The sequence below is a fragment of the Hevea brasiliensis genome, chromosome 16, assembly GCF_030052815.1.
Source record: "Hevea brasiliensis isolate MT/VB/25A 57/8 chromosome 16, ASM3005281v1, whole genome shotgun sequence".
In the NCBI taxonomy this organism is placed as follows: domain Eukaryota; kingdom Viridiplantae; phylum Streptophyta; class Magnoliopsida; order Malpighiales; family Euphorbiaceae; genus Hevea; species Hevea brasiliensis.
Genome location: NC_079508.1, coordinates 69,397,990 through 69,416,653, shown reverse-complemented (window position 1 = coordinate 69,416,653; position 18,664 = coordinate 69,397,990). Strand labels below are relative to the sequence as shown.

At 36.8% G+C, this 18,664-nt stretch overlaps 1 protein-coding gene and 1 non-coding gene across 2 annotated transcripts; both read right to left on the bottom strand.

Moving 5' to 3' along the window:
* Positions 1-2,797: 2,797 nt before the first annotated feature.
* On the bottom strand, positions 2,798-4,885 carry LOC110656091 (BTB/POZ domain-containing protein At5g41330). Its single transcript, XM_021812660.2, has one exon. The coding sequence runs from the start codon at positions 4,600-4,602 to the stop codon at positions 3,178-3,180; it is 1,425 nt and encodes a 474-aa protein (XP_021668352.2). The 5' UTR covers positions 4,603-4,885; the 3' UTR covers positions 2,798-3,177.
* Positions 4,886-11,932: 7,047 nt separating this feature from the next.
* On the bottom strand, positions 11,933-12,039 carry LOC131175147 (small nucleolar RNA R71). The gene has a single exon (XR_009145309.1). It is a non-coding gene; the product is annotated as a small nucleolar RNA R71 (small nucleolar RNA).
* Positions 12,040-18,664: the final 6,625 nt, after the last annotated feature.

The following is an 18,664-nucleotide window of genomic DNA, read 5'->3' as shown; positions in this document are numbered from 1 at the left end:
TTTAAATTTTTTATTATTATTTTAAATTTTATTTTTATTATTTTTTATCTTTCAAACTTTTTAATAAAGATTTTATAATAAAATTAATTAAAATCTATCAAAATAGATTATAGATATAAATATACATAATTAATATATATTAATATATTATAAATTACTTTATAATAATGTTTACTCATTATAGTATTAATTAGATAACTATTAAATAATTTATAATTTATATGTAAAATAAAATATTATATGGTAATATTATGTAAATGTCACGTATTAACACGTGACAATAGTATATATATATATAACTCAAATCTAGCCCATTAATTGATTTCTTCCCATAAATCCACTAATATTAAAAGAAAAGAATAACATTAATGTTTTTAAATTTGTTGAAAGAATAATATATAATTTATCTTAACAGAAGATTGAGAAAATATAAACTTGAATATGAGTCGATGGAACATGTTTTTAATAATTGAATCAAATCAAGTTAAATAAATAATAAATAATTTTAATTTAATGAAAATGATAATATAAAATTGTATGTGTATTTTTTATGTAATTAATTTTAATTAAAATTTCATAATTTTAAAGGTTGGTGAAATATATATATATATATATATATATATATATGAAGTGGCCAGATCTAGAAAATTTTCCGTAAGATATCAACATGCCATGCTGGCGTAGAGGCTCCATAATTGTTATGATAGCAACTTACAATTGACATCTTAATTCACAAAAAGCGATTAATAATGATGGATGAAGGTAGAATATTCGTGATTTATGGTCTTGATCAGCAGCTATCCAACTGTTTTTATCCGCCTATTAATTAATTTGTACTATATATTTACTTTTAAATAATTTTTCTTATTTTTTTTATATTAAATTTTATTTAATAAAATAAATTTAATCAAATTTAAATTTACATTAATTTATGTATAAAATTTTATTATTAAATATACTTTAGTCAAATTAATAAAATTTATAAATAAATTGCAAATTATAATAGGACTGCAAAAAAAAAAATTGATATGTGAATAAAATATTATAAAAAAGTTAATATTTTTAATATATTTGTTTTTTGAATACTTTTTTATGTGAGCAATATATATATTTGTATTTTTTTTTAATATTGTTACTTGTTTGGGTTTTAGTGTCGATCTATCTAGATCTCAATACTAATCTAATTCGTGATAAAAAAAATAATTTAAGAAAATAAATTTCTTATATATTATTTAATTTTATAATTTATGAGTATCATTATTATTATTATTATTTATTATTATTATTATTATTATTATTATTATTTTTTAATATAAAAATTTAAAGTTTATTCTTTAAAATGATAATATATTTAATTATAAATATTGAAAATTATATAAAATATAATTAAAAAATTTAATATAAAACAAAACATTGATAATAACCATGTGCTTGCTATTTTTTAAAATATAAGAAGCAAGTCGCCTCTTATTACCAAATTCCATATTAAGACACGTGGAGGTGGTTAGACCTGAAATCCAAATCAGAGTTACATCAAAGTTCAAGACTTTGTAATTATTATTTTTTTTTTTTTAGAAATGTAACTAATTTTTCAGCTGATATCAAATGACCAGCCTGTACTGTATGGGGCTCTCCAATTAAAATCACCGGTTACTTACTGGGTATATTCTCTTTCAGTGAGGTGTATTGCAATGGTTGGGTGTGATCATCTCTGGTTCGTCTGGCTCTGCTCGGCCTCTATTCCAGCTATGGTAGTGAAAGCGTACAGTAACAGGTGACCATGGGAGATGGTCCCCAATGGAGACACGTCGTAGGGTTTGACGTATCTCAGCCCAACTCGAAAGGCATGAGTGAGATGCCAAAGAATCAGTCTCCACTCACCTCCCTCCTTCTCAGTACTGGCCTGCAAATCTTGGTGGCTATGGTGTCCCTGTCAGCGATTTCTGGAACAGGAGGGACAAGACTCTTGAATAAGTAGAGCTCAAAACCATCCATCTGCTCACATTGATCACTCCCCCTGAACTTTATGTTTAGCCTGATCTTTTCTCAAGTGTGTGCAGTGCTTGAACCTTTAGCCTACACTTTAAAAATCATCACTCGTTTACAAATAAATGAACAGGGAATGAAAAAGATGTCACCAACCCTACAAAATATGATCAAATATCTATTGGTTTTTTTAATTTATCGCCTCTGCTTGGAAATAAAGCAGCAAATATTGCCTCACAAGTTCTGCACACCTGATCTTGGCAGACAGCAATCTATCCCCGTTAAAGCATCACCACAAAGCAAGAGCTTGTGCTCAAGCACTAGTTCTGGAGATGTGGAGTCAATACTCCCAACCTGATGACCAGAAATTTTTTGAATATTTGCCAGTAAGAGACTGCAGACTACATATAAGCATTATCACAGATCTACCTTCAATATCAGACTTATTCAGTCCTTGCCATCTCCAAATTTTCAAGATTAGAAACTCCTGTAGGTTTTACTGAACTAGGGCTCTTTGGAAACATGAAGTTGGCAAATATCACATTCACACATGAATATGAGTATCATTACTTTCAACCTAAAAGGAAAATTCCATCTTCCTTCAGCTTTGTGTCCCATTCATAGAAACATAGATACCTTGGATGATAAAAATGTCAGGGCACAAGATACATTTTCTACACCTTCCCTGTGTCAGTGGAGTGATAATAATAGTATAGCAGGATGTTTAGAACACAAATAAATGAGAAGGCTTCTGGGCAGAAAGTAAATGGATTTATTAACATACAAAAATCATGGACATTCAAATTGGAAATTATAGTGACAACTTCTTAGGTGCTATTGCTTCTGGAAATAGAGCCACTGCTACAAAATGGTGGTCCTTAGAATAAAACCCAGAAATCATAATGATTTCGCCTTATGGTACAGTATAATCGCAATTATTCAACTTCAACATTCCAAATTACCTGATATCATAGCTCATTGCAAAGCCTGAAATGTATGAACCAGGAAACTAAGATGCAACACCTTCTCCTTGATGATTATCCACATATATAGCAATCAGAAAACAGAGGAAAAAGGCAATTGTTGATCTCAAATCAATAAGCTAGATAGATCTAATCACAATATAATTTTGGATAAAATACATGGACATTTACAATTGAATGAATCAAGCTATGAACAATTTTCAAAAATCTAAAATCCCCTTGAAGAACTTTGCCAAACCTCAACAGAATACTGATCCTTCCTTGTCAAGAACATTTTGCTCCCTCCAAAAGCCAAGTTGGTTATTCTTGATCCTCCCATATCTTTTGCTCTCCCCATCAAATTCCTCCTGAATACCCTATCTGGCAACCCATCTTCGCTTTTCTTGGAAGAATTCATGGCAACCTCAGACCAAAGCTCAACATCTCCTCCTTTACTACAAAATACTTGATTTCCGTGAGCTTCAATCTTGCAACCAACTCCTTCTTTCTTAACATTTAGCATTTTCCTCTTATCACCCAAGCAAATCCAAGGATTACTATCCATATCACCCAACTTTCTTAAATCTGTATAAAAGACCTCTCCTGAATTCACGCCAACTTTAAAGATAGCTGACAAACTATCTGAAACAGTAATATCAGAGAAACAATCAACTCTCTCTTTCAATTCCCAAATTACATTTCCTGACCTTATATCCCACAATTTCACATTTCCCAACATACCAGAGGGTCCGCTATGAGAACCAGATGCCATTACCACTTTATAACTCTCTACCCACTTCAATTTTGTGGCTGGAATGGCCGAGTCAAGTTCTGCACCATATATCTCGCAGTGTGCAATCTCGGTTACTGGTGAAAATGATTGCAAATCATAGACCATGATCGAGTTTGAGTTCCTGCGACCTGACTCAAAACTTGTGAACAAGAAATCTGGAGACGACCCAATTGCCTGAACCGTAGAGCTAGATCGCGTCACGTTTTCCCAACACAATGTTTCCCTAACAAAACCCTTTTCGAGATCGAGAATTTGCATTCCCGAGAAATCGGTCGCTCCCGCGGCTGCTATAGTTGGGGAAATCGCCAAGAGAGAATCGATCGCCGTGAACTGGGTGAGTATCGTTGACTTCCTGCGCAAGGCCCAATCGAAAGACGTTATTTTGCTACCGTGAGCGACGTGCAGGGTCCCAAACGACGTCGTTGCCATGGCAGAAGCGAAATCTCGGCCGTTCAGGGGCAAAGTTAGCGACTTTTCGAGGTTGAAAGCATCAAATAGAGAAGGATTTGATAAAGAGTTAATTAACAGGGACTCAATATTATAAAATTTGGACTCTGCAATCAAATCTTCAAGATCAAAAGCTTTAGCCTTTGAAGGGAGATTCCCTGTTCTCAACAGAGAGAGAAGGATAGAGAACAACTCAGGGTCTCTGTCGATGAACTGAGGACCAAGACCCACTTGAGTAGAGTGAGCAAATTGGAAGAAGAGCGATTTTGATCCAGCTAGAGCCAAGGTTTGTTTTGTGGTCTGAAAGAGTTGGCCACCAACATCAATGGTGATAACATCTGATTGTGGACTAATGCCCCGAGAGCGATTAAAGTGGTCATTTTGAGAGGACAAGGTTGTGGCAAAAGGAGGCATTCTTCTTCCTGTTTCGTTTCCTTGTATAAAGGAGGAGGAATTGTGGTGGTGGGTGGCGGCGGCTGTTGTGGAGGCGATGGATGTGAATGGTGTTTTATAAAGAGCAACGATGGGGCGATCTAGAAGGTCAAGGGGTGCGTTTGTGGTCAAAAAGAAATCATGCAGACAGTTGCGAAGAAGAATCCTTTCCCTTGTCTGAGTTCAGACATTTTTCATTGGTTATAATTTCCCATGGGTTGAAATTTGTAACAGAAGTATAAATCGGCAGTTGAAACGGAGCCCTCCAACGTAGACCATGTTTAATTTCGCCGGCTTTTGTTCTAGACGGCTACAAAAACATGAATTGTGTGCTAAACATCACTTAAAACATGCCAATTTAAAAGCATTATAAATTGACAATAATATTTTAAAATTACAACAATTGATATGAACTAAAGTCATCAGCTTATGACAAAGATAACACATACAATTACATTTTCCTACTAATAGTACAAAATATCAATCAATTTTGATTATTAATGATAAATTATTAGATATATTAAAAATAATATATTTATTATTTTTGAAAAATTAATTATTTTTTAAATTTAAAAATATAAAATTTTAAAAGCAATGTCATTGAAAGTTAAAAGGTGGATATGAGAAGAACCAAAAAAAAAAAAAAAAAAAAATTCTCTGCTTTACAAATTCATCGTATCTAGTCATAGGTTGGTTAGTTGCCTTATCTTATGTTTTGTCATGACTTACGTAGACTCGTTGGGTCTTGTCAACAGAATAAAGGAGAAAGCAGCCAAGCAAGTGGTAGCCATTGCCTTTGAGGATAGGCTGTGGTCTCTTATGGCAGGCTTGCAATCCTTTTATGAAATTGGTCGAGTTAAATTAGGGCTTGATATGTGTTTAGTTATTATTTCGTACACATGATCATATTTATATTAATATAAATTATTTTTAATTTTTTAAGTAGTTATAAATTAAATAACTAGCACATGCATTATGATTCAAAATCACAATAATAACGTAATACTTATTATTATAAAAAATTCATATAAAAATTTAGTAAATTATAAATTTAAAAAATAAATATATGATATTTATATATTTAATAAATTAATTTTACCATACGTATGATATCTTGAGTTCATATGAATTAAATTTAAATAAAAAAATTTTATATTATTATATAATTTTATAAACAAGTGTATGTTATAATTCGATGGGGGAATTAATGTCACGACCCAACCTATGGGCCGGACCGGCACTAGGACCTGGGCCAGCATAAAGCTCCCGAGGCCCGTAGTAAGCCTTAACTATTCATTTACCTAACTCTAAGGCCCATTTGGGCCCAATTTCAAGAAAACAAACGGACAGAGTCCGGCCATAAAATGGACTTACCAACGAGGAGTTTTCGACTCACCCGACTTGTAAACACAATATATAGTCAATTGGGGAGCTCAGCTCACCCTCCACATACTCATCAACATAATAATAAATGGGAGCTCAGCTCCCTCATCCAATCCATCAAACATGCATAGCATATTAAGTTTACAGGTCCCAAAATAATATTTTAGTTTACAAACCCAAATCAAATAACATTTCTAACACATGCGGAAATTCTAAGATTTAACAAGTTTATACAAACAGTAATAATTGACCTGCGAGGGAGAAAAGCAGGTTAACCAAAATAAAATCCTCCTGTAGCCTGAAAAAAAATATTGAACAGAAGCGAGCGTTCGACTCAGAGAGTAAAATATCAATTTTAACCATAATCTCTATAACTATCTAGAACTAATGCACCCTGTAGAGTGAAATGCAACATCAACAACATTTTCACATCATAACATCAAAAAGGTAATTTGGAGCACTCACGCACCCTGTAGCATCAATCATAACATATGGGAGCTGATCCCCTATATAGCTCTCTTAAATCCAACCTGGTGCCGTGAAGAACTCAATGGGACTTTCGCTTAATAAACCAAATCGAGGATCCCAATGAAGAACTCAAGCGTGTCTACCCCTCGAAGGATCGGGTCCCGTGAAGAACTCAAGCGTGACTACGTCCTATCCATAGTCCACACCACATCACACGCACGCCAACGCACGCTTACCGCTCCAAATTACCACAACAACATCATGGCACTTTAACATTCATCAATGCATCATAAATCGTGCCTAGAGTTTAACTACATAAATATATGCATATAAGTGATGCATGGGCATGTTGAACATATAATAATATCGAAATTACAATTAAAATTAATATTTTACTCACAGACTTGACGATAATCACTGTGGCGGCTGGGCGGAGGAAGAAGGCTGTCCCGGCTCACCTGACAATCATATTATATTTATTTAATACAATCTGACTCAATACAAATAAAGAAAAGACCAATTACGTCCTAAGTCGTGCCGAAAATCCCAGTGAGTCTCCCTATACCTAGGACCTACCCAACTGCAAAGGGTTCAAAACACACTTCTATACTCACAATCCATATATCCACAGTTCAATCATATCACACAGCCCCTCCTGGGCCCATCAAATCAGTCATCCATCACAATACGCAAAATTTCAATTTAGTCCTTATTATTGATCATTTTTGCAAAAACTGCCCAAACAAGCTCTAAAAATTATAAAACTTTGCCCCGCGGTCCTTAGCAATATTACTAAGCTATTACAAAAAGAATCGTAATTTTCTAAGCTACCACGAATATTTTATGGATTTTTAATCCTATTTAAGCACTAGAAAATTACGAAAAAGCAAGGTTCGGGTTTACCTTTGCCGATTCCGATTTCGGGAACGCGCTCGGGACATCTGACAATGGGGGGCTAGCCAAAACCTTGGTCCAATTCGGAGACTTTTCCGTGCAGTGCATGCGGCGAAATTTGCGAACCCGGTCAATTTCTGCGAATCGAGGATACCTACACGAAGCCCATAACACGGGGGTTAGTACATAAATTTTTCAGAATTTTCTAAGCTCATTAAATGCTCAGAAAAACACTGCGAAGTTCGGTGGGACCCACCGAAAAACGGTGTCGGAAAAATTCGAAATTTATGTCGTTGCGAAGCTCTCGACGAATGGAGCGTGCTGGTGGCCTCGGTTTTCTCGTGGGATTCATGGTTTTCGAGAAATCTAGCCCAAAAGTCGAAATGGGCTAAAATCTTCCCGAGCAAAAATCGGACAATCCGCTCGATGGATTTCGGCGTTCTTGGTGTCTATGGAAAGCTCACGCCGAGTAGATGATTTTGGACACAAGACCCGGTCCAATTGGTGGCCGGATCGGCCGGATTTGGCCGGGGAAGTCGAAGCGGCGCAGGGGCGTTGCGCGTTTCAAGCCGTTCGGGCGGCCGGCCACTGGTGGCGGCCAGCCTGGTGGCAAGGTGGTGGCCGTGGTGGTGGAGGAGAGAGAAACGAGAGAGAAAAGGGAGAGGGCCATCGCGCGCAGGAGGGAGGAGAAAAAGAGAATAAGACCGGTCTGATCCGGTCCGGTTCGATTCGGCCGGTTCGATTCGAAATACAAAATTTTGAATTTTTACTCTGCCTCGGGACCGAAAACGAGGTCCAAAAATTTCGAAAAAATTTCATAAAACTCAGAAAAATACGTAGACTCCAAATATATTTTTAGTTTTGCCACGTGGTCTTTAAATTAATTTTTAAAAATCATCAAAGTTTATATTTTCGGAAAATCGAACCCAATTTTTAAAATCCGAAAAATCTCAAAAAAATTCCTAAAATTTAAATAAAATTAAAGTATCAAAAATACTCATAAATAATAAAATTTAAAATCTTGGGGTGTTACATTCTTCCCCCCTTACAGAAAATTCGTTCTCGAATTTTACACAAGGCAGAATAAAGCACATGATTATACATTGAACAGATAAGGGTACTTGCTACGCATGTCCCGTTCTGACTCCCAGGTGCACTCTTCCACTGACTGACTCCTCCACAAAACCTTAACCATAGGGATCTGTTTGGATCTTAGCTGTCTCACTTGGTAGTCCACTATGGCTACAGGTTGCTCCTCAAATGTCAAGTTCTCTTTTAGCTCTATCACATCCGGCTGCAGTACATGAGAAGGATCGGGAATGTATTTCCTGAGCATGGAGATGTGAAACACGGGATGAACGTGAGAGAGGTTGGGTGGTAGCTCCAACCGGTAGGCAACTGCTCCAACTCTATCAGTAACCTCAAAAGGTCCAATATACCGAGGTGCCAACTTACCCTTCTTTCCAAATCTCATGACTCCCTTCATTGGAGAAACCTTCAGGAATACATAGTCGCCCACTGCAAACTCCACATCCTTCCGTGCAGTGCATAACTCTTACATCTCTTGAAAGTTGTCCTCGATCGTTCCCTGATTAAAGGAACTACCTCTGAAGTGTACTGCACTAGGTCTACATCATGCACCTTTGCTTCCCCCATTTCTGTCCAACACAGAGGAGACCTACACTTTCTTCCATATAGTGCCTCATAAGGTGCCATCTCTATGCTGGAGTGGTAACTGTTGTTGTAGGCAAACTCCACCAAAGCTAGCTGCTCATCCCATTGACCTCCAAAATCCAAGACACTCATGCGAAGCATGTCTTCCAGTGTTTGGATTGTCCTTTCAATTTGTCCGTCTGCATGCGAGGGTGGAAGGTCATCTTGAAGTTCAACTGTGTGCCAAGTGCCTCCTGCAACTTCCTCCAAAACCAGAAGTGAATCTGGGGCCCTCTGCCGGATATTATGGGCGGAACTCCATGCAATCGACTATTTCTCGAATGTAGAGCGGGCATCTTGTGCCTGAGTATGTAGTCTTCTGAGTAAAGTGAGCTGATTTGGTCAAGCGGTCTACAATTACCCATATCGAATCATATCCTCGCGTGGTACGAGGCAACCCAGTCACAAAATCCATAGTGATCATTTCCCACTTCCATTCTAGGATAGGGAGCTCTTGCAGCTTCCCTGACGGTCTCTGGTGTTCAAACTTCACCTTCTGACTGATGCATACATTTTGCATAGTCATTTAGGTCTAATTTTATAGCCATTTTATTCTATTATTAGTTATCTTTAGCTAATTTCATTAGTAAATTAGTTAGTTTTTCATAATTGTCGATTTTGGATTAATTTGTAATTTTTACTTTGTTTTGTAGGAAAAATGGTGTTTTTGAAGGACTGAAGAGAATTTTGCCATTGAGGAGTGTCTTCTACAGCCAAAGATGTCAAAAACAAGTTTTCAAGTTGAAATATGCATTGATCAAATTGTGCATAACTTGCCGCATAAGCTATGCAGATCTGCATAAGGAGAAAAATCACTGTTCCAGAACCAGCCGAAATGTGCATAAGGAGACTGCATAGCTTATGCACATTCTCACCTCCCTTATGCACATTCACGAAATTGTGCATAACCTATGCACCAAGTTATGCAGCTCCGCATAAGTGACCCAGAACCAGCCGAAAACTGCATAAGGGACTGCATAACTTATGCAGTCCACTTATGCAGTCCCATGAAGAGTTCATTAATGAGCTGGCAGGAGATTCCCTCAAATAATTCCTCCTAGAACATACCATTTTAGGGCTCCATGTCAGAAAAATGCTATATATAGTCCCATTTTCCCATTTTAAAAAAAAAGAAGGGAGCAAAGAAGAAAAGGAGAGGGGCTGAGCAGAATTTGAAGAGCCATCTTCACCTTCCACACCATTTTCAACTAAGATTTGCAGATTTCTTTCTTTCTTTACACTTTTCTACATTTCTAGTGTTTAATTCCTTACTTCTTAGCTTAGATTAAAGCTTTATTTCCATTTAAACTCATCATATCTTGTAAGCATTATGGATAGTGAGTAGTTTACTTTTGATTCTGGAGTAAGGGTTGTAATATTTGAGATATTTTGTGGATCTTGATTGGGTAATCCATATTTTGTGGTCTTAATGAGTTTTATTCATTTCTTGTATGCTAAATGTCATGCTTAGTGTAGGATCCCATTAAGTGATGTTCTTAATCCATGGTTGAAGCACCGAAAGGAGAAGGCCTTGTGATAGATAATCAAGAAATTGGACTTAATTAACTTAGACCTAGAAATAGGCTAAGGATTAAGAGGATTCACAGATTAATTAAAGAACTTAATGGGTCTTAATTAATTTTAAGTCCACGAAAGTAGGATTAGATTGATTAAGGCACTCTTTGTCTCACCCGAAAGGGAATTCAAAGGATTTAAGAATTAATCTCCTTAAAACCATTTAGCTCCACAAGATTGGATAACCAATTTAAAATCCCGAAATAGCTCGAATATGAAACCCCGAACTCCGGAATCGCCTTTTTACCATTGTTAATTTCTAATCGAATTTAATTGCTTACCATTTTAATATTGCCATATTTGAACTTGCTTACTTCAATTTGATGCAATTTTAGTTTAATTAATACATTGTTGAATAGAATATTAATTTTGCACATTTAGATTTCATACTCCATTACCCATTAATTCATTATTTTAATTTCATAAATACTTCAATTTAGTCAACTTTTATATCAAAAATTCAATCATTAACACAACTCTTCGTGGGATCGATATTTTTCTATACTACTTGTACGACCCGTGCACTTGCGGTTGGGACGCAACAAGTTTTTGGCGCCGTTGCCGGGGAGTTGTTTGTTTAAGATTGAAATCTTGATTATTTTAGTTGTTTTTAGTTTTATTTTTGTTATATTTTCATTTTTGTGTTTGTTTGTTCTTTTTCAGGTACTTTTAACCTTTTATGAGAAGAGCTAGAAGCTCAAGTGACACATCCTTATTGTTCAATCCTGAAATTAAAAAGTTTTGTAAAGCCAACAAGAAAGAAACCAGAAAAAGAAAGGAAGCTTTGAGAGAGATTGAAATTGAAGTAGACATGGCTGATGAAAGAATTAGAATTGGTGTTGGTAATGCTGGAAATGGTCAAAACAATGAAAATGCAGCCCAAGGTGAAGAAGTTGTTAATGCTAATGTGCCTAGGGGAAGTATGATGGATCATGCTTTTCCTCGTTTTGATGACTTGAGAGAGAGCATAGCAAGACCAAGAATTGATGCAAATAGTTACAAGATGGATTTTGGAGTTCTTCAAATGATTCAAAATTCTCAATTTGGAGGACATCCTTCTGAAAATCCACACACACACCTGAAGAAGTTTGCTATGATCTGTGACATGCAAAAACAACCTGGAGTGTCTGATGATGCAGCAAGATTGAAGCTATTCCCATTCTCTTTGAAAGATAGAGCATTGGATTGGCTTGATTCTTTACCTCACAACTCCATTACAAATTGGGAGCAACTCACTGATGCATTTCTTGCACAATATTTTCCACCTGGAAAAACTCAAGAGCTGAGGAATCAAATGACAGCTTTCAGACCAAGAGAAGATGAAACTCTTTATGAGTCATGGATGAGATGGAAGGAATTAGAGAGATTATGCCCACATCATGCCATTCCAAAATGGATGATAAATCAGAATTTCTACACAAATGTCACTCCTGCAATCAGAGGAATTATTGATGCTCAAACAGGAGGAGAATTTATTATAAAGCATGAAGATGAAGCTTATGAGCTATTGGAGAAAATTGCAAAGAATACTCATCTTTGGAGTAGTCCAAGAGGACCAGCTCCAACTCAGAAAAGGCAAGCTGCTGGAATGTATGATCTTGATCCATTCAACATGATTAATGCAAAGTTTGATGCACTTACAAATGTCCTTGCTAAGAAGATGGAAGATTTGAGTATGTTGGTTAGTTCATCATCATCAGCTGGAAGTTCACAACAAGTGGCTTATGCAGAGGAAACTACCAGCTGTGGAGTAGACTATGGAGAACAAGCAGCATATGTTGGTAATTATGGAAACAAGCAAATGGGGAACCCTTACTCTCAAACTTACAATCCAAATTGGAGGAATCATCCCAACTTTTCATGGGGAAATCAGCAAAATCAAGTTCAAAATCAGAATTTTCAACCACAACAGCAGAGTCAAGTTCCATATCAGCAAAATAGACAACCACTGCCCAATTTTCAGCAGAAAAATATGAACCCTCCACCAAAACAGCAAGAACGAAATTCCACCACTGAAGCTTTATTGCAACAGATACTTGCTAACCAAAATAAGCATGATGAGGAGATGAGAGAGGTGAAAGCAAGGCTGGAACAGATGCAAACACACAACAGAATGCTGGAAAACCAGATTGCACAACAAGCATCCTCCTCAAGTGCTAAGTCTTTTGGAAAGCTTCCAAGTCAACCAGAAAATCCAAGAGAGCAGTGTCAAGCTATTACTTTAAGAAGTGGAAAAGTTATAAATGATGAGAAGAGTGAAAACAGTGAGAAGAGAGAAAATGAGAAAGGGACTGATGAGAGTGAAAAACAAGAGAGTGCAGAAAAATGTAAGGAGAAATTTGAAGAAAAAGAAGAGAAATATATACCTCCTGAACCCTACAAGCCACAACTTCCCTTCCCACAAAGATTTCACAAAGCCAAGCTTGACAAGCAATTTGGGAAGTTCTTAGAGGTTTTGAAAAAACTTTACATAAATGTGCCTTTTGTTGATGCTCTTTCACAAATGCCCTCTTATGCAAAATTCTTGAAAGAAATTCTCTCAAACAAGAGGAAACTTGAAGATGATGAAACTGTAGCTTTGACAGAAGAATGTAGTGCTATCCTCCAAACGAAACTTCCTCCAAAGCTTAAGGATCCAGGGAGTTTTTCAATTCCATGCCACATTGGAGACTCTTGTTCTACAAAAGCTCTATGTGATTTAGGGGCTAGTGTTAGCCTTATGCCCCTTTCCATCTATGAGAAGCTCAACATGGGAGATCTAAAGCCAACCCACATTTCTCTTCAGTTAGCTGACAGAACAATCAAGTATCCTGAAGGGATTTTGGAGAATGTGCCCCTGAAGGTTGGAAAGTTCTATATACCTGTTGACTTTGTCATCTTGGACATGGAGGAAGATTCTAATATTCCAATTATCTTGGGGAGACCCTTTCTAGCTACAGCAGGAGCATTAATTTATGTTAAGGCAGAAAAGCTTACTCTTAGAGTTGGTGAAGAGCAATTGGTTTTCAATATTAATAACACTATGAAAAAGCATCATTCTGAAGCTGATATTTGCTTGAGAGTTGATATCATTGATGAGCTGGTTAAAGAACACTTCAGAAAGAAATATCCAGAAGATCCACTCGAAAATTGTTTGGTTCATGGAGGAGGCATAGATTATGACAACCCTCATGAAGCTGCATATGCTCAACACTTAGAGGGAAGTCCACCATTCATTTCTGCTCCAGTTTTTCAACTCACACAAAAGGAAAAAGCTGAATCTAAGCAATCATCATTCAAGGAAGAAGATGCACCTAAGGTAGAACTTAAGCAACTTCCTTCTCAGCTCAGGTATGAATTTCTTGGCACTAATAACACTTATCCAGTAATTGTAAATGCAAATTTGAGTACCTTAGAGGCTGATAAGTTGTTAAGAGTGTTGAGACAATTTAGGAAAGTTTTGGGATACACCATAGATGACATTAAGGGAATAAGCCCACACTTTTGTATGCATAGAATTAGTTTGGAAGAAAATTGTAAACCATCTATTGAACATCAGAGGAGGTTGAACCCAAATATGAAAGAAGTTGTTAAAAAGGAAATTTTGAAGTTGCTTGATGCAGGGATCATATATCCCATCTCAGACAGTACTTGGGTGAGCCCAGTACATGTTGTTCCAAAAAAGGGTGGAATGACAGTGATCAGAAATGAAAATAATGAATTAATTCCCACTAGAACGGTGACTAGTTGGCGAATGTGCATAGATTACAGAAAATTAAATGTTGCCACTAGAAAAGATCATTTTCCACTTCCCTTCATTGATCAAATGTTGGAAAGACTAGCTAGGCATTCCTACTTTTGCTATTTAGATGGATATTCAGGTTTTTTTCAAATCCCTATCCATCCAAATGATCAAGAGAAAACCACTTTTACTTGTCCATATGGAACCTTTGCTTATAGAAGGATGCCATTTGGGTTGTGTAATGCACCAGCCACTTTTCAAAGGTGCATGATGGCAATCTTCTCAGATTTCATTGAAGACATAATGGAGGTTTTTATGGACGACTTTTCTGTTTATGGATCTTCATTTGATCTATGCTTGGCTAACCTTTCTAAAATTTTGCAGCGATGTGCAGATACTGACCTTGTGTTAAACTGGGAAAAGTGCCATTTCATGGTTTAGGAAGGGATAGTGCTTGGACATTTGGTGTCTAATAGAGGAATAGAGGTTGATAAAGCCAAAGTTGAAGTGATAGAGAAGATGGCTCCTCCTACCAATGTCAAGGGAATTCGAAGTTTCCTAGGACACGCCGGGTTCTACAGACGCTTTATTAAGGATTTTTCTAAAATAGCTAAACCTTTGTCTAATTTGTTAAGTAATGATACACCATTTGTATTTGACCAAGAGTGTTTGGATGCCTTTTGCAGGTTGAAGCAAGCTCTTATTACTGCACCAATCATGCAACCACCTGATTGGAGCCTACCTTTTGAAATTATGTGTGATGCTAACAACTATGCAATTGGGGCTGTTCTTGGTCAACGAAAGGACAAAAAGGCTTATGCTATTTATTATGCTAGTAGAACACTGGATGAGGCTCAAACAAATTATGCAACAACTGAAAAGGAATTTTTGGTAATTGTCTTTGCATTGGAAAAGTTCAGACCTTACATTGTTGACTCAAAAGTGGTTATATTTTCAGATCATGCAGCCATCAGGTATTTGCTCCGTAAAAAGGAGGCTAAGCCTAGGCTCATTAGGTGGATTCTGATGCTACAAGAATTTGATTTGGAGATTAGAGACAAGAAGGGAGCTGAAAATGTAGTTGCTGACAATCTTAGTAGGTTGAAATTGGATGGTGAAGAATTAGATGAAATACCTATTGATGAGTTTTTCTTGGATGAACAACTTTTCTCTCTTGTTGCTAAACTACCTTGGTATGCAGACTTTGTGAATTATCTATCTTGTGGAGTTTTACCTCTAGGTATGACATGGCAACAAAAGAAAAAGTTCTTGCATGAGGTGAAGTTTTATAGATGGGATGATCCTTTACTCTTTAGGAGATGTTGTGATGGTCTAATTAGAAGATGTATTCCTGAAGAGGAGGTACAGAGTATTTTGCATCATTGCCATGCTTCTGATTATGGAGGTCATTTTGGCATCTCTAAGACAGCTAGTAAAATTTTGCAAGCTGGTTTCTTTTGGCCAAATCTTTTTAAGGATGTGAGGAAATTTGTGTTGAATTGTGATAAATGTCAAAGGAGTGGAAATTTGTCAAAAAGAGATCAAATGCCCCTAAATAATATTCTTGAAGTGGAATTATTTGATGTTTGGGGAATAGATTTTATGGGGCCATTCCCTCCTTCATATGGTAATAGATACATCTTAGTTGGGGTTGATTATGTGTCAAAGTGGGTGGAAGCTATTGCAACTCCAACTAATGATGCCAGAGTGGTAGTGAAATTCTTGAAGAAATTTGTCTTGAGCAGATTTGGAGCTCCTAGGGCTATAATTAGTGATGGGGGTTCCCATTTTTGTAATAAGCAATTTGAGAGCTTAATGAGGAAGTATGGTGTAGTGCACAAGATAGCTACCCCATACCATCCTCAAACTTCAGGACAAGTTGAAATTTCTAACAGAGAGCTCAAGCATATTTTGGAGAAAACAGTGAACAATTCTCGGAAAGATTGGTCTATCAAACTAGATAATGCTTTATGGGCATATAGGACTGCCTACAAAACCCCTATAGGAACTACTCCCTTTAGGTTGGTGTATGGTAAGTCTTGTCATTTACCTGTGGAGCTAGAACATAGAGCATATTGGGCCATTCAAACCTTGAATTTTGATCTTAAGCAAGCTAGTGAGAAAAGGTTGTTACAACTTAATGAGCTTGAGGAATTAAGGATAGATGCTTATGAAAGTGCCCGTATTTACAAAGAAAGAACTAAGGTTTGGCATGATAAGCATCTGAGGAAAAAGGAATTCAAAGAAGGTGATTCAGTTTTGTTGTTCAACTCAAGATTGAAATTGTTCCCTGGAAAACTTAAGTCAAGGTGGACTGGTCCATATAGAGTTTCTAAGGTTTTTCCTTATGGATCAATTGAAATTTGGAGTGAAAAATCTGGGAATTTTAAGGTCAATAGGCATAGATTGAAGCATTACATAACTGGAGACCCAATAAAGGGAGCAAACTGTTACAAGCTCTCTAATCCCTCACCTCTTTTCAGTGAAATTCATGAAGAGTCCAGCTAAGGACTATAAAATAGCCCTCTTGGGAGGCATCCCAAGTCCTTTTATTTTGCTTTTGTTGATTTACTTTCATTTTCATTAATTTTGTTTTTATCTTAAATCTCCCCAAATTAAATTTTTGACATTGTTAAATCTTGTCCCTTGTAGATGTAATTCAATGAAGAAAGGCTGGTAAACTGATGGGGAAGTGATTCTTAACTTGAAAATTTTGTCCTTCAAATTTTCCCAAAAACTGATTGCTTTTTGCTGCATAACCTGTGCAGGATCTGCAATCTGGCTTATGCAGAGGAAAAGTACATTCTGCAAAAAAAAAAAAAAAAAAAAAGAGTGTCTGCAGCTAATGACTTGTGCTTTTGGTGAGGTTGGGTGTGTAACTTTTTAATATGTGTGCTTATAATGTTAATATGGTGGTAAGTGAGTTATTTTTGCAGTTTTGAGCTTCTTTGGGTTGTAGAATTCAAGATAGAAATGCTGCATTTTCTTGGCAAAACTTGGAGAGTTCATTTCTCATTTGTGGTTAGATGCAACTTCATGCAGATCTTATGGAGTTTTATGTGCTAAATGTTGATTTGCAGAATTTGACTCAAAATGGCATAGTTCTCAAAGGTCTTTTATGTAGGATCCATTTTTACATGCTTGTGTGATGCCTTTTTGATATACTTTGTCTATATTGATGTGTTTTTGGTGAAAATTCTCATGGTTTATGCTTCATGGAATTATATTTCCTTATTCTAGGGTATTTTTCACACTTGCAATCCATGTTCTATTGCATTCTTGATCTTGTTAAATTGTGCATAAGCAATTGCATAGCTTATGCAATCCTGCATAACCACAATTCTTGCCATTTTTCACCTTTATTGCAAGTGCATAAGGAGAGTGCATAGCTTATGCACTTCTGCATAACCTCATTTTGTCAAATTTCATATCTGTCAAAACTTGCATAAGGTGAGTGCATGACTTATGCACATTTGCACAACTTCAAATTCTGCATTTTCTCTCTCTGCCGAAGTCTGCATAAGCAAAGTGCATAACCTATGCACTTCTGCATAACCAAAAACTCTGAACTTCCAATTCCACCGAGGGGTGCATAAGGAAGGTGCATAAGTTATGCACTTCCGCATAACCAAGAACTCCAAAAATTCAATTCTGCCGAGGGGTGCATAAGCAGAGTGCATAACCTATGCACTACGCATGACCGTAAATCGAGAAAATTCCAACGATTCCGAGACACGCATAAGGAACATGCATCGATTATGCACTACGCATAACCAAAGATTCTGAATTTCAAAACCCACCGCAGAGTGCATAAGCAGAGTGCATAGCTTATGCACATCTGCATGACCACTAACCAAAATTCCAAAAATTGCCGAACGGTGCATAAGCAGAGTGCATAACCTATGCACTTCTGCATGACCCAATTTTCTGAAACACCACTTCTGCCGAGAGATGCATAAGGGGAGTGCATAACTTATGCACTCCCGCATGACTTCGCTCCTCAACATTCCAAGGGTCACCGAAACATGCATAAGGACAGTGCATGACCTATGCACTTGTGCATAAGCCATTTCTCTGAAGTTTAAATCATTCTGAAACATGTACAAAAGAGTGCACAGGTTATGCATAACTCATTTTCCCCTTATGCAGTCTCTTACAAACCCGATTCAAATTCATTTTCGGCAAACAAAACTTCCCACCTCCACTTCCCGACTCTTCACCCCACGACCGCCCTTCAACCTCCATTCCTTCCGGCATCCTCGCCGTCTCTCTCCCATCTTCTCCACTAGC